At 34.8% G+C, this 16,494-nt stretch overlaps 1 protein-coding gene across 1 annotated transcript in view; it reads left to right on the forward strand.

Moving 5' to 3' along the window:
* The window catches only part of LOC134844048 (cilia- and flagella-associated protein 418-like), a 115,065-nt gene extending 100,609 nt beyond the window's left edge, over positions 1-14,456 (forward strand). The window contains exons 2-4 of the mRNA XM_063860507.1: positions 7,561-7,807; positions 11,617-11,778; positions 13,603-14,456. Coding sequence (XP_063716577.1) covers positions 7,569-7,807; positions 11,617-11,778; positions 13,603-13,819 — 618 coding nt within the window. The 5' untranslated portion in view covers positions 7,561-7,568 and the 3' untranslated portion in view covers positions 13,820-14,456. The remainder of the gene's footprint in view (positions 1-7,560; positions 7,808-11,616; positions 11,779-13,602) is intronic.
* The last annotated feature ends 2,038 nt before the right edge of the window (positions 14,457-16,494 follow it).

The following is a 16,494-nucleotide window of genomic DNA, read 5'->3' on the forward strand; positions in this document are numbered from 1 at the left end:
GTTCGTTGAAATCCCTGCGCATCACTTCCACCATGTGCCAGACTTGGATTGGGATGTCCATTCGTGCCAGAAAAACTCCACAAACTGTTTCTCGCACTTGGATTTGTACTAAATCAGCCGAAAATTCTACCGAGAACATAAGGTTGTTGTTTTGTACTGAGAAGATCATTTTGAGCAATAAGTTGAGTTAACGATACAGAGTATAAACAAGGTTAACAGTTGAGAGGGAGTTAGTTGACGTTAGTTAAGTTGAAATTAATGTATTTAGAGCTGAGAGAAGAGGTAGTTGACGGTAGTTTAGTTGAATAAAAAACGATTTTTAGTTAAGAGAGAGGAGTACCTTCAACTGGAATGTGTGGGTTTAACCAATCAGAATGGATTTTCCTTATTTGGATTGTAGTCGTGTCCAATCAGATTTCAGTTTCATTTTATGGAAATTTTATAGAAAACTCGTGTCCAATCGGAAACAAAGCTCCATTTTACACATTGTCATTTCCAATCACAAAAATGTTCAATTTTGTTCAAGTTGTTGTATCCAATCAGAGGAACGTTTTAAGGACTTCAATCTTCCAAATAAGTAAAAAATATACACAAAAGCAATCGCAAAAATAAATGACCAAAAGTTGTTTGCTGTAAAAATCAGAAATATTGCCAATATAAGTAACAAAAGAAGGAAAATTTAAAAAAAGTAGCATATCTGCAAGTCTTATCATCAAGTTAATTGAATTTTTTGTATATAATCGATGAGAAATTGCTGCTTTTTGAGCAGATAGTCAAGTTTTTTGACTTTGATGTAGAATTGAGAGTATAACTCAAAGTTGATGAATTTTTGAAAGCAAATCTCTGGATATCTGATTCCACACCTGATCATGAAAGATTTTGATCTTTGAAAATCTTTAAAGAAATGGAGGAATAAAGATCTTTGCTGGGGAGTTTTGACAAAATTGGGAGTTTGATAGGGAAAAAAAGAGTCTTTGAAATATTATCGTACGACTTTTTTATTAACTTCAAATTTTCTAAAATGATTTTAAAAAAATTTTCTAGTCAGGTGTAACTCAGCAGTAAGTTTATAGCTTTGATACGCAATATGTGGATCAAATGTAAACTCTTTGTTGAGTAAGTTTCCCTAAAGAGACCTTTACTTAGTCGGAGAACTCTATTTTGGACAACATAAACGTCCAAAAAAATTATGAAAAAAGTAAGAATCTAAAGAATCTACGTCTATCTCATCAACAAGGAAATCACACGGAATATTTTCTTTTTTTCTTGTAGAGTAATTTGAGAAAGTTCAAATGTTTTTTAAATGACATTTTTCAAAAATGAATATTTTGGATCCAAAGTTATGTCTAGAAACTGCTTAGTTCTGATTGGTTGAAAATTTTTCTGGAAAAATCTAGAAATTTCGAAGGGATGACGTAGGCGATGACGTCATTACCATAAAAGGAATGTCGCGTGGTTGATGATGTGACTTCTATTTAGAGAATGACGTCATTAACGTAAAAAGATAATTGCGTAGGCGTCATTGATAGTATAAACACACTCATTTTATTTGGTTAAATCATTCATTTTGTTTGCCAATCAGAAACAGTCAATTTAATTTTACTTCAAATTTTACATTTCGTTACTTCACCAAAAAACAAAAGTAAGTATTTTCATTCAATTGGTACTTTAAAATTTTAATTTTGGAACATTTCGAAAGTCCCAATTATTTTTAGATGATGCCTGCCCTTAACCGAAACGAGAAAGTGAATCGTAAGGACTGTGGAAATCTGTATATTCGTCAAAACGCAGCTCGACATCGAAACAGATGTGGAAAACAAAAAAAACATACGTGTCCAAACTGTAATTTTTATACAAAGCGCAAAGAGGAGATGGGTTATCATGTTGCGAAGAAGCAGGCTGAACCAAGTTCGAAGCAGTCGACGGTTTGTCCTTCTTGCGAGCAAGAGTTCCCAAGTTATTTTTCTCTCCAACAACATCGGAGAAACGAACAGGGAGCAAAACAACTGAAACCCAATGATACTGTAGCGGACTTGAACAAGATTGCGGAGGAAGAAGGGGAAATGGTGAAAAACTAAAGGAGATACTTAGTGCCTGTCAACATTTTCTGGTGGATACGGAGATAGAAAAAGGAAGATATAAGGTATTTAACTTCCAAATGTCCAAGTTAGTGACTAAAATAATTAACGAGAAACTTGAAGAAGTCTTCAACAAGCTCGGTTCTGCCGCTAAAATCAACATTGCTCTGGGTTTTGATCTTCGAAGAATTGAGACTGGTGAAGATCGATGTTTCTACGTCCATGAAATGTTGTGGAGCAATGTACCCAAGAACGCCAAAACACAAAATGGAGAATCAAGTTGATTACTAACGTTACAATTTTTGCTGCTTTGCTGAAAAACATCCCCATGGGATGTCCGGATTCTGTCTTACCCGAACCTTTATTACGACATACGCAAGTGAACTGTCTTTTATCTAACAAGGACAAGGAACCTTACAAAGATCATTTGTGTCTTTTCCGTGCATTGGCCATGTACTTGAACGGACATAATGATCTCGACTCTCACACTTCTAGATACTTTAAAAGTGTATCAAAGTCTGGTTATGATCGTAAACGTTTTCGTGGAGTTTCAGTAGAAGACTTACCTGTTGTCGAGGAAATTGTTCGAAGGAACATCTTTATATACGATTTCGATATCCCAGAAGGAGAATATGTAGGAGAACTAGCTCGACGAAGTATTGGAAGATTTGACAGAACAGTCAAATTACTGAGATTTAATAATCATATCATTCATACAAATGATATAGATAGTTTCTTCAAGTGTTTCCGGTGTCCTAGTTGTGATACTTTCTTCAAAAGATCTGACTTTCTCAACAAACATCTTCTGAGATGCAAGGACCGAGTGAAACATATTTAAACAAAGAACGTCTATGAGCTTCGCGAAACCTTGTTTGAAAAGCTAGAAGGATTCAGTCTTCCAGTTTCTGAAAACAACAAGCTTTTCAATAATCTAGCATTTTTTGACTTTGAGTCGATTTGTGTTCCTACAGAGGAACTAAAAGAGACGCAAACTACTACCTGGATTGGAAAACATGTCCCCATTTCAGTCTCTATATCATCGAATCTGATTGATGAACCCGTCTTTTTGTACAACAAGGATCCACAGAACTTTATTAATGATTTTGTAAGCAAGCTTGTGCTGTTGGCTGAAAAAAAATAAGCTGGAGATGAGAACAAACTTTCAAAATATTGAAACAGTTGTCAATGAAAGAATGAAAAAGATCTTTGATCAGCTGAACAAACGTGGCAAAAACTATTCAAATATTAAATTTGAGCACGAAGACGAATGCATTGAAGATTCGGAAAAAGCAGATATGTCAACACAATTCTTGCGAATTCAAAAAACTCAACTCATTGATTTGAAACAACATCTGGAGAGATATGTAAATACTTTACCTGTTTTTAGATTTAACAGCGGTAGATATGATTTAAACTTGATCAAGTCCTACCTAATCAATATTTGATTCGCGATAAAAAACAAGAAACATCCGTCATCAAAAAATCAAATGACTTTATATCTTTCAAGTTTGGAGATGTACAATTTCTCGACATAATGAAGTTTCTGGGAGGGGCAACTCGATAAAGCTAGCAAAACGAAAAAATTCTTTCCCTATGAGTGGTTTGATAACCCAGACAAACTTGACTTTCCTGAATTGCCACCGTGTGAAGCCTTTTTCAGTAAACTTAGAAACAACAATCCTCTAGACGAAGACTTCATTGATTATGAGAAGCTTAGAAAAAGTGGGTTTGACGAACAACAGGCACTGAAAAAGCTTCAAATCAAGACTGTTCCTCCATCTGGTTTGGTGACTACAATTATTTAGAAGAGACTTGGAAGAAAAATGGAATGACTGTGTTCAAAGGCTTTTTGAAGTGGTACAACAAAGAGTATGTAGTTCCAACCCTGGTGGCAATGCAAAAAATGATTCAGTTTTATCATAACAAGGGGATAGATATGTTGAAGATTGGATGCACACTCCCAAATCTAGCAAACATATGTCTACACAAATCTACAAATTACAAGCTTTATCCATTTTGCGAAAGTGATAAAGACTTGTGTGAAAAAATTAGAGAGGACATGACAGGTGGACCTTCCATTGTTTTCACTCGAAAAGCTGTAGTTGATGAAACATACATCAGAAATTCATCAAATGTTTGTAAATCAATCGTTGGAATTGATGCAAGCCAGCTTTACCCTTTCTCAATGTGTCAAGATATGCCAACAGGACTGTACACGAGATGGGAGTTTGATACTGAAATGCAGAAATTCAAGGCTATACAAAATCGAACTCGCAACTTTGAGAATAGGTTCATGACTTTCTATCAAGAATCAAGACCAGAATGTAAAATTGAGAGTTTTTTTACATCTGGAAAACAGAAAAAAATCGACTGTTTTAATGTTGATGGTTACTGCGATCACTGTAAAACAGTATTCGAAGCAATGGGATGTTACTACCACTTCTGTTCCTGTCAAGAAGCTCGTTCCTCCTTAACAGAACAGGATATTGTGCGAGGAAACAAGAAGAGAGAGATGGATGATATGCGACGAGAATACATTAAAGAGAAAGGATACAAAGTGGAAGAAATGTGGGGGTGTGACTGGTGGGAAAACTTCAAAACCAATGGCAAGATCAAAAATCACGTCAAAACCCACTTTCCCTATAAAATACCTCTCTCTACAGACTCCCTTCTAGCAAAAAAAGATGGATTTCTTTTTGGCTACGTTCAGTGCGACTTAGTTGTTCCAGATGAGCTAAAATCAAAATTTGCCAATTTTCCTCCAATATTCAAAAACACTGAGGATGGAAGAAACGATATTGGAGACTACATGAAAACGTATGCAATCGAGAACGAAGTGTTAAAGCATCCTCAGAGAATGCTGATATCTAGTTTCAAGCTAGAAAATGGAACAGTTATAACTCCTCTGTTCAACTTTTATATGGAACTTAGATTGCAGTGCACCAAAATTTACCGTTTTGTTCAATATTCTCCTCGGAAATGCTTTAATAATTTCGTGTCAGTCAGTGGTTGATGCTAGAAGAGAAGGAGATGAAAACTGAACATACAGAACCCATCATCGTTGCATTTTTCATACTGCAGTATGCGAAACTGAGAATGTCGGAACTCTACTATAACTTTTTCGACAAATTTTGTGATGTAAACAAATATGAAGAGTTAGAGATGGACACACACTCGCTTTACTTATCTCTTGCTGAAGAAAATTTATACGACTGTATCAAACCAGATAAGAGAGCTGCTTGGGAAAAAATGAGGGAAAGTGACTGCAGAGACTCTTTCAAGGCGGATGCAAAATCGAATTTCTTCCCTCGAACGTGTTGCAGCACGCATAAAAAGTATGAAAAGCGGGAGCCGGGACTTTTTGAAGAAGAATGTAGATGTACAGAAATGCTATGTTTCTGTAGCAAGACATATTGCTGCCATGACAACAAGTCAGGTAAGTTCAAATTTAGCAGTAAAGGATTAAACAAGCGAGTTCTCGAAGATTCTGGAGATGGACCCATGTCAAAGTACAGGAGAGTGCTCGATGAAGCAATCAACTTAAGATCTACAAATAGAGGATTCAGAACTATAAATTATATGGTGGCAACATATGAACAGACAAAGAAAGGACTAAGCAATTTTTATTCAAAAAGACAAGTACAAGATGATGGAATTCATACAAAACCACTGAACTTTTAAGAACTGATCTGGTCTAGTAAATTTATTCATGATGTCGTATTATATTGGTTTTTTGATAATAAAATTTAAAACTTTTTGTAATTTATTTATTTATTTTTTATCTCTAATAAAGTTTGATTTTTTTCGAAATCTCTGTAGGTGTCAGCATTGTTTCAATTAGGTAGAAAGTAAGATTATCTAATAAATTAGGTCAAATAATAAAAATTCCAAGTTTTTGCACAAAAACTCTTACCATTGACTTACCATGAACCAAAAAACTAAAAACAAAACCTTAATTCTACAATCTACACGTAATTAACAATTAATTGTTCCCAATTAGATAACACGCGCCAAAAATTTTGCGGAAAAAATAAACATTTCCACACAAAAACCAAAAAAATTACGTTTTTCTTACCATTATCTTACCATCACACTGAAACCTTTCCATCGGTATTCCCTATCTTAATACATTGTGACTCTATGTCTATACCCAATCTTAATACATAGCATGGCAGACCGGAAATCGATAACGTAACTTAATACATGAGGTCTGCCATGCGCCCCCCCCCCCCCCCCCCCACTTAACCTCCAACATCTACTACTGGCCCTTATAAAGCAGATTTTATCCACTACTCGAATTCCTTCTGTTTTGGGTCCACGGCACCTCTATAGGACCAATCAGGATGACGCTAGTTCCATGGGCAGTCGGTATGCGGTTCTAGTTGAATGTAACGGTAGTAGATTCCCTAGCCCCCAGTAGGATTAGTGCGGGGTCAGTTTGTAACCGTGATAAGGTTGCCGTTGAAGCTGAAGAGCGAAAAAAAGATAAGCATAAAGACTTTGTTCATGTTGGATATCTTTTTCAACCGCTAGCTTTTGAGATTCAGGGCGCGGTCGACCTACCACAGAAATTTTCGAACAAGTTTTGTAAGAACCTAAGTATAAGTTCGGAGGAACTCAGGGCAGACAGCTTTTTAACAGAGATTCTCGCTGGCAATACAGATTGCGAACGCCGGGTTGTGACTGGAATGTGTGATGGGTTTTGACTGGAATGTGTGATGAAGGGACTCCTGACTGTAACCTCGGTTACTATATATTTTTGACCTTCTGATTACCTCCCTTTCCACCAAAATCGGAATCTCAATAGGAAATGTGATTTTTTTTTCAAAACGTTGCATCATTTGTGTTTCTGTTCCGACCTTTATATTCGGGTGTGTTTTAGTTCTTTTTTTTTGTTTTTCACGCAAAATGGGGTACACAAATAATCATCGGACTGAGTTGACTCATATAAAAGCCCTTTCAGTCGAACGACATAAAAAAAAAATCCAAAAAACTTTCCCAGTGTTGAGTAAAAGGAGTTTGAAATATTTGATTTTGCATTTATTTTTGAGCGAGCAAAGCGATAGAGCAAAATTCGTTTTAAAAAATTTACTTTTACTTAGACCTATAGCCTAAAAAAACTTAATTTTAGCTTTAAAAAGCTAGTGTTGGATGTTAAATTTTGTGCTTCGCTGGCAATGAAAAATATCTGAAAAAATAAAGTGGAAAAAACGTTTTAAAAGTATTGTCATTTTTGCTTATCATTATTTTGAAGACAACTGTTGGCTTTTATGTTGAATTCACTAAGTTTCTACGCGTTCGTATAGCTCTCAAATCGCAACCAGCGCTACAATTGACGCTAATGTATAAAAAGAATCGATTATTTTTCAATTTTAAGTTTATTATGAATATGATCGGAATTTTCTGTGCTATTTGCACAGAAACCGGCTATCCTTGTTTTTTCTTTGACATTAGTTTTCAGTGATTCCTATAATGCTTTTTCAGAAAACTATGGACTCTGACGAAGATTTAATAAATATACTGGACAATGTGTCGAAGTCATGTACATCTGCTGTACGGAAAAAAGAGAAAGCTGAAATGTCACATGGCGATAACCAGTTGTTTTCATATGATCAGAGCAAAAAATCAAATAAGTCTAATAGCTTATTAGAAGACCTGCTAGACGAGTTCACAGAACCTCTCAACGGAGATGTCAAAACTACTAGCTCGTCAGGGTACTCCATTCCCAGGTATTATAGTTCATGGTATGATTTCAACAAGTGGATAAAATATACCGCAGTGTCAAGTCTTAACTCTTCTAAAGTGCCTCGTCAAAAAATGATCTGAAATACCTGTTGAAAGTTTTTTTTGCTTTAACACATACCAGTATATTCCGGGTCTGAAACTGCCAGTTTTCACTATTTTCGATTAAGCAGAGAAGAAAAAGTAAAGCATGTGATGTGAAACATTTTGAACGCGAAAGCTGAATTATTCAGTACAACTTTCTTCTAATCTGTTGCTTCTTTTACAGAAGCGGACGAAATTAAATGCAAATTCAGGTTTATCTATTATATATTTAAATGCGGGCTTCACTATCTCGCCATGTTTAAGCTTTTTCAACGTATTCTTTTTGCATGTTTAAGCTATATCGTATATTGCAATGGTTAAGAATTTTTTTTTCGATTTTTCCAATTTGATTTTAGTTGTTATTTTACCGAGTTTAAATTAAGCAGCCCAATATCGAATTAGGGTTTGCGAATTTGGCCTCCAGTTTTGAATAATCGAATCATTTTAGTTAGGGAAATAAGACGATTTTTGAGGTTTTTTCAAAAATTTTCAGCAATTTCAAATAACAAATTAGTTTACAAAACTTAAAGTTCCCAACCCTGTATTTGGGTGCTGTCAGAGTACTCTAAGGAGTTACAAATCTTGCCTCCAAATATGACTGTTCAAATCCTTGTAGTTTTCGAGATATGACGTTTTTTGTGATTTTTTCAAAAAATTTTTCAGAAAACTTAAATTTATTTTTTTGAATTCTGAAATTCCCAACCCTGTAGTTGGGTACTCTCAGAGTACTATCAAGGATCGCGAATCTTGCCTCCCAATATGACTGCTCAAATCCTTGTAGTTTTCGAGCTATTATGTTTTTTGTGATTTTTTCAAAAATTTTCAGAAAATATTAAATAATTATTTCTCAAAATTTAAAATTCCCAACCTTGTAGCTGGGTGCTATCAGAGTACTCTAAGGAGTTACAAATTACAAATGATGTCTCCAAATCTGACTGTTCAAATCCTTGTAGTTTTCGAGATATGATGTTTTTTGTGATTTTTTCAAAAAAATTTCAGAAACTTATATTAGTTTTTTTTCTGAAAAATCTGAAATTTCCAACCCTGTAGTTGGGTCCTGTCAGAGTAATCGCAAATATTGCGAATCTTGCCTCCTAATATGACTTCTCATTCTTTGAAGTTTTCGAGATGTGACGCTTCTTGTGATTTTTTCAAAATTTTCAGAAAACTTATATTAATTTTTTTTCGCAATTTCTGAAATTCCCAACGCTATAGTTCGGTGTTGTCAGGGTACTCTAAAGAGTTGCAAATATTGCCACATGCGACTGCTAAAAGCGACTGCTCAAATGCTTTTAGTTTCCGAGATGTGACGTTTTTTGATTTTTTCCAAATTTCTCAAAGAACTGATCTACAAAGAAATTCAAAAAATGTGAAACTACTAGCTTGATGAAGATACAATCTTATTCTCAGCGTACACCCAGGCGTCTCAAATCTTGCCTCTTAATATGAATGCTCAAATCCTTTTAGTTGCCGAGATAAGACGTTTTTTTTTCTTTTTTTTTTCTGGAAACTTAGGTTTAAAAAAATTCACAAAGTTTTGGAGTCCTAACCCTATAGTAGGGTGCTCTCAGGGACTCTCAGTGATTGCAAATCTGGCCTCCAAATTTTTCCAGAGGCCCATTAAGTTTTCGAGATGACGCTTTTAAAATGGGAATAAAAAGATTTTAAAGTTCGAAATTACCAACCCTGTAATTGGGTGCAGTCAGAGTACACTAAAAGTTTGCAGATGTTGTTTCCAATATATGCGGTTTTTCACGAGTTGTCGAAAAATTTCGAAGCACCGAAGGTGCGTTAAACGCTAGTATTCCTTTAAATGTGTATTTGGGGCCACAATTAATTTGAAGTTCAGCAAAGTTTTTTCATGGAACTTGAGCAAAAGATTAGAGTTACTTTTAATGAACTTATCATTTTTTTGTTTAGCAGTTTTTTACACTAGCAAGCAGTTAATGTATTAGTACGAACGTACGAACCTTCTTTTTTTCTAACCTAACTCGCAAATAAAATAATTCATTAAGAGTGTTCACTTGTGCGCCTTTTTGTTATAATCAAGATCTCCAGATCCTAGCATCTGTTCTCTGCTTTATTTGTGGCTTGTGATGTAATTCGCGTCCGTGGCTGAGTTGTTAATGCGTGAATCCCATACTCTTTAGGTCGAAGATCGAATCCGAGACGTAGCCGAGTTTTTACTAATTCGATGCTGATTTCTATTTTTCTTTTTGTACTTTATAGAGAAGCTTCGCCTCTGTGTCAAGTTGTGTGAACATGTAAGAACAGCTGAGCTTAGTCAAGTTTGTGCACTGATTATTTCAAGTTTCATCATTGAAAATGTTTCACTTTGCATGGACAATGTTTTTTTTGTGCTTGTTCGAGAAAGAGTTCAGTCCGATGCAAAATTCAGCGCAGATGGTTAAATCATGACAAGACCCGGTTTAAAATGACAAGCCTTTGCGACCAAAAATTGATAGGTCCATTAGGGTTAGCTCTGATTTGCTCTCGGTCCATGTGAAAAGTTTTAGGAAATTCGAAGCAAATATTGTCTAAAAAGTGACATTGAATAAGCATTCCGAAGAGTTGAAATTGCGCTTAATTTTGTCCGGCAGTCTAAATTTTGTGTTTTTTCCCTTGCGATAAGCTAGGGTATTGCTATCGGGCACTTACTTTGTTCACAGGATTAATTTGGTGGAATTGGCAGTCATCTCCAATTCTGTACGTTCGTCAACAAGCAGACAATTTTTGAGAATGTCTGCATTTTAAATTCCCGTACTGCTTGATTTTTTAAAATATTGGTTGTAAATTTATCAGCTCCTATTTCAGTATAGCAGTTTTTTTTCGTTTTTTTCTTCTCTTTTTTTGTGCTCAAAGGGTTGCGGTTAATGATATGTCGGCCTCGAGGCCTCTTTTTGAGTCGTTTAAGGAGCAAATTGTTTTATCTAGTTTTGAGTTTTTTTTTAGTTTTATGGTTTTTGCGGCGCAACGTTTGTGCTCAAGAGTTTTCGGCTTTTTTACCGACAACTTAGTAAGTTTGTATTGTAAGTTTGTGTTTTACATTCAATTGTCTTATTTCGTTGCATTTTTTCTCGAAAGGAGTTTTTGTTACTGACAAATGCAGGAAATTTTTGTAGATACTTTTTTACGGCTTTAATCTCGTTTTCTGTGGGTTAGTTTGTCATGCTATATATGCTTGGTAAGCTTCACTTCGCCTCTGATTGTAAAAGTTCTGAAAGGTGCAAGTAATTCAGTTCCAACATTTCGGATTTTTTTTTGAATAGTTTTTTGGTTTTTTTTCTGTTTGATTTCATTCGTTCATCCGTAAGTTGTGATACTAATTCATTTTGGTATCGCAAGTGGTGTTTAAGTTTTGTTGGGGCTACTTTTTAAATGATGAAAGTGACCGATGTGCTGTTTTTCATGCCGGTCTAGCAGCATACTTTTTCGAGTAAATACTTTTCTATGCTTTTCAAAACGTTAATGACTGCAACCTTATATTAAGCGAAATCTAATATATACAATTTGCCGAAACTAAATTGTTCTGATTGTCGTGAAAAAATAGTGAAATTATTTGCTTGAAAAATCTTTCCGTTTTGATTACATTCGCTTTGTAGATATACAATAATTTTTGTATGCAAACGCGTAAACCACTTGATATCAATCTGGTGGATACTTTTTTGTAGTCTGTATGACTATTTGACTATCATTGGGCCTATTGTTTCAGCTATTCTTCTAGTGCAAATCAAAGCCCAATTATTACTAGCCAATCAGAGTGCAAACAGAGCAGCTGTGCCACCCCCAAATTAGGAGGAGTTTCCACTGAAGAAGAGAAAACAGCGAAAATGGGTGGGTGTGTGAGGCTACACTGTGTCAAGTGTGACAATAGGTCAGTGTCATCCATTTGAATATTCTTGAGAGCATGTGTAATAGGTTTGGAATCATTAAAACACGCCTCTGAGTTTCAAACTGTTTACAATGTGTTTAAAAAACACGTTTCAAACACTGTTTAAAATGTGTTTTAAAAACAAGTTCAATAGCGTTCAAAACTCATAGCCATTATAAACTACAAATAGCGTTCACTAGCTCATTTTCGTTATATTAACATACGGGAGCGTAATGTTATGTTACGAGTTCACTTTTTTGCCCAACCCGCAAATGAAAGTGCTCATTTAGTGGCACTTTTGGTTGTATAACATTGGCATTTAAATGACATCTGTTTATTGATGGCCAGTGTTCGCAAATAACAGTGTTCGCAAGTGGTCGTGGCGCAGGTGCGAAGTCGCGAGACTCTTTATCTCCGTTTTAGGGATTCGATTCAGGCACATCATGAATTTCGTGCGAAGTGAGCGTTGTGTGTTATTATGACTACCTTTCTCCGGTTTAACCGCTTATAAAAATACTCATTTGGTGGCATTTTTGCTACAATTATGATCTGTAGCCTTGGCAATTTCAAAGCTTCTGTTCTCTGCTTTTTTGTGGCTACTGTTTGCCGATCTTAAGCTACCATAAGATCTTAGGGGATGTAGGATTTTAATTGGATAAATTTTCGCCAGCTCCACAAGACTCGAAAGGATATTCAGTCCGGTTGATTTACGAAATCGACTTGGAATAAAAAAGGACTTATCAAGCCTATGCTTAGAGGTGCATAGTTTTCTGAATTTGAAAATTTTTTGATGTTTTGTTTTCTTACAACATGTTTACACAAGCAAAGCTTAATTTATAGTAATAATTTTCTTTCTTTTTCCAACCTAAGTCGCAAATGTTGTTGCGAAAAAATGTGTTGACATTGAAAGTGTTCGTTTTGATCAATAACCAGCTATTAAGTACAGCCAATGCACAGACTATTATATTAATTGTGTTAATTATTTAATGCAAATTTCAATTGTTAAAACTAACTCAGATCTGTATTTAAGTTGTTTTGATATAGGTACCTGACAACAAACAAATTATAACGAAAAAGCTTAACATAATTAAGTTAAATAGTTTGACAGCGCAAATGAGTCGCTTTTTGTTCCAACTATTCGAAAAATGGGGAGGAACTTTGCATTAGGGTGCTTTCGTTTTGTTTTGTTTTCCTCGCAAAATCAGGTACCACAAATAATCATCGGAATGGTTTTAATGATATATCAGTTTAAAGACCTTTCAGTCGTGATTCGAACGACATCAAAATATTCAATTTTTCTCAGTTTGATTTTTAGTCCTATTTCGAGCGAGCAGGTGTATTTATGCTTAACTTAAGCAATTTATAATAACTTATTTGTGTTTAATTTTAAGTTTACTCAAATAAAGTTAGTTTTTGGAGTTTTTTTAACGCCATTTTGAGAATGAAAAAAATTCAGCAAAATATTTGAAAAAAAATATATATATTTTAAAAATTTTTCTGGTCATGTTTCAACAGAAATAGTTATCCGATTTGCTTATTTTTATGATTGTCGAATATGCCTAAGCTCTACTAGTTCTGTGTTCATCTCTTTTTATCACGCCACGCAAAAAAAACGGCACTCATTTGAAAAAATTTTTAAGACTGGTCGGAACGTTCTGTGCTACTTGCACAATAACCAGCTATCCTTGCTTATAACTTGTTTACTTGCTTTTAAAAAAATAATCGCCGATGTCGGAAGCAATTATTAAAAAGCAACAAATTCGTTGGTTTTTAAAGACTGTTCATACATTAATTTCTTTACTTAAATAAACATCATGCTTTTAATAGAGTTGTGAGTTTCGCCCACAAGGAATGGGTTGAGGACAGTTGCGACTACCTCTTCTTCCGAAACTCCTACCCGGATCAGCAGAGGCTGCAGAAAGCGTGGAGGCAGAAGAAGGGATGGGGGGCCTACTGTTGTCAGTGCAATTGGATCTCAGTCAACTCTCTCACTCTTGTCAGTTCAGTCAAAGATCTGAAGTGGATTTGCTCTAAACACTGCTGAACAGACACTTTAACCAGACATACATTCACTCACGACACAGCATAGATAAGCAAGAAATGGGAGAAAAATTATCATCACATAGAATCCAGGAATCGCAGCCTCTGCTTTTCGATTAAAATAGTTGTAGTCCTTAGAAATTTATATTCGCCATTTCACGATGTCTTTTGGAGAAGAGCTTGACTTTGAGTTAATTGATTGTAAATTACCAAATTTTATTAAGAGTCAGTTTTTTTTTCTGATTAATTACGTTAATTGACTCTTTTCCAACTGTCTGTTGGCTATGTTTTACTTAATTTATTGTTTTCGTTTGCTGCTTTCAAGTTCAATGAATCGAATCAGAACTGATTTGGATCATGGTTTTTTTCATGTTACGCTTTACATATTGGTTAAAAATCATAATCGTGAGGACAAAAAGTTAAGTTGGTCAATATTTCTTGAAATAATGATAGAAATTTTTCTGATTCATTCTGGAGCTTGAAATTTTGTTGGCTTTACGTGCAATGCACCACGCCGTTGTAAATTGTACATATATACATATTAGTTCACTGTATATTGCGCGCTGTTGATATGCTCATGTTTTTGGTGCCAATTGTCACTTATCTAGAGCCCAGCATTTAATTTAATTGTCCTACAATCATTTCTTATTTAGAAGATCAGTTCCCAATAATTCAGGGTGTTGCATTTAAAATGTTATTATTTAAATCTAACAAGTAAACTTCGTATTTCTTAAGTTGAGCAGATTGTGCAACACTTATAAAATCAAGAACCGCGGCTCCGGCAACTATGTTCTGGTTAATTTTGTTCTGGTCAACCATAGAATCGCGGCGCTAGGCAACTATGTTCCAGCCACTTTTTCTGGTCAACTATAGCTTTTAGAGTCATTTTTTTGCTGTATTCTATGCAATAGTTTGACCGGTCCTAATTTATGCCAACTGATGCATATAAGCTTCGCTTCTGAATTTTCCAGCTTTTGTCAATTATAATCCCTAAATACAGTAGGTTTAATTAAAACGATAAAAAAAGTGTTTGAGAACAATTAACAGTAATATGTTCTTAAGAGTCGAAGAACTTAGTTCAGACTCTTATGTAGGTCGTGATGATTGATATATTGTATTTTTTTTTCAGGAAAAGTCTTGTTCAGACTTTTCCTGAAAAGTAAGATTTGTTCACGCTCAAAATTAATTTTTTTGCGGTTTGACTTTTGATTTCTTGAGTTCAGTTTGACTTAAGTTCCGTTCATTTCCTTGGTTATCAGGAAGACAAAGTCTTCTATCGAGCAACTAAAGTGTAAAAGTCGCGAAAAACGTGATCGATTCCTATTTTCGATAGTGGAATTTATTTTCAGATTTCGCAGCTGAAGAAAAACTTTTCTTATTGATCCAGATTTTTCAAACTGATTTACTGTTATCAAAGAAAAAGTGTCAATCATAAATAGTTCTTGAATTTCAAAGAAATTCAAGGCCATCTATGTTTTATTCGAAAGTTTTTTTTCTATTTATTTACGTTCATTGACTCTTTTCTAATTGTCTGCTGGCTATGGTCGATTTAGTAGAATAAAGCCCTGTCAATAGTTTGATTGTTCAACGTTTCTAAATATTGGCTGTTATTTCCGGTACAACTACTGCTTGTATTTTGCAAATCGAAATAATTTGATTTTTTTTTATGGTTTTAAATGCTGTTCAAAAAAAGCATGGAGATGTTTTGGTTGAAAACCTATACTTACTTAATTTTCTACAAAAGTTTCACATGAGATTGAGTTGATGGTTTTGCCAAGTCGAGAAAAACAGTTGTGTTTTCTTATGCCCGCATATAGACCAGAAATTTAGCGACTGAATATTTTGCTGATTTTTTTTCTGATGAAATCTTATCTGATTAATCTAGTGGACAAAGTAAAGCGCAATTTCACTCTTTTACTCTCTAAAATCCCTTCAGTGCCTGAAAACTTGAAATTGCGTTTCACTTTGTCCACTAGAGTAATCAGATAGGGTTTCATTAGAAAAAATCAGCAAATTATTCAGTCGCTAAATTTCAATTTCAAGGACCATTTTGGGCAACAGTTACTGAAATAAAATTCTTACATCGGACGTGAGGAAATGATCTCAGCTGCCCTCTAAGAAATTATCTCTAATTGGCCTAAGGCTCTTACCAGTTTATTCAGTGTCTGAAAATGCCAGTTTTTATCATCTGTAATAAGTTTATCGAGAGGCGTTAAATTAAAGACACAACTAAGTTAAGGAAATTGTCAAACTAAACATTTTAAAGTTCTCGTTCATAAAGTTTCAACTCGCATAATTAACTTTTTCTCTTCCGCTTATTCGAAAAATTGTTTACTCCCATAGAAGACCTACTAAAGATGTGTTCACTTACCTAATAAGACTTACGCAACTTGTTCACGTTCTGGCTTGAACATGAAATCAAAAACTGAATTACATGAAATCAAAAACTGAGACTTAATTGTAGGGTAGCTGAGATCATTTGCTGGAAGTGGATGTAAAAGACTGTCCAAATTCCAAATAAAACTGCCCAAAATGGTCCTTGAGCTAAGGCACTTAGAGAGTAAATACCTATAGTTGCGTTGAATTTTGTCTTGTAGTGTATTCCAGAAGATAACTTTTTCTCATCATTCCATCTGTCAACTTAGTGATGGTTCCTCCAGTTTAGGCTGTCTTAGTAAG

The sequence above is a fragment of the Symsagittifera roscoffensis genome, chromosome 4 (genome assembly GCF_963678635.1).
Source record: "Symsagittifera roscoffensis chromosome 4, txSymRosc1.1, whole genome shotgun sequence".
Classification (NCBI taxonomy): Eukaryota; Metazoa; Xenacoelomorpha; order Acoela; family Convolutidae; genus Symsagittifera; species Symsagittifera roscoffensis.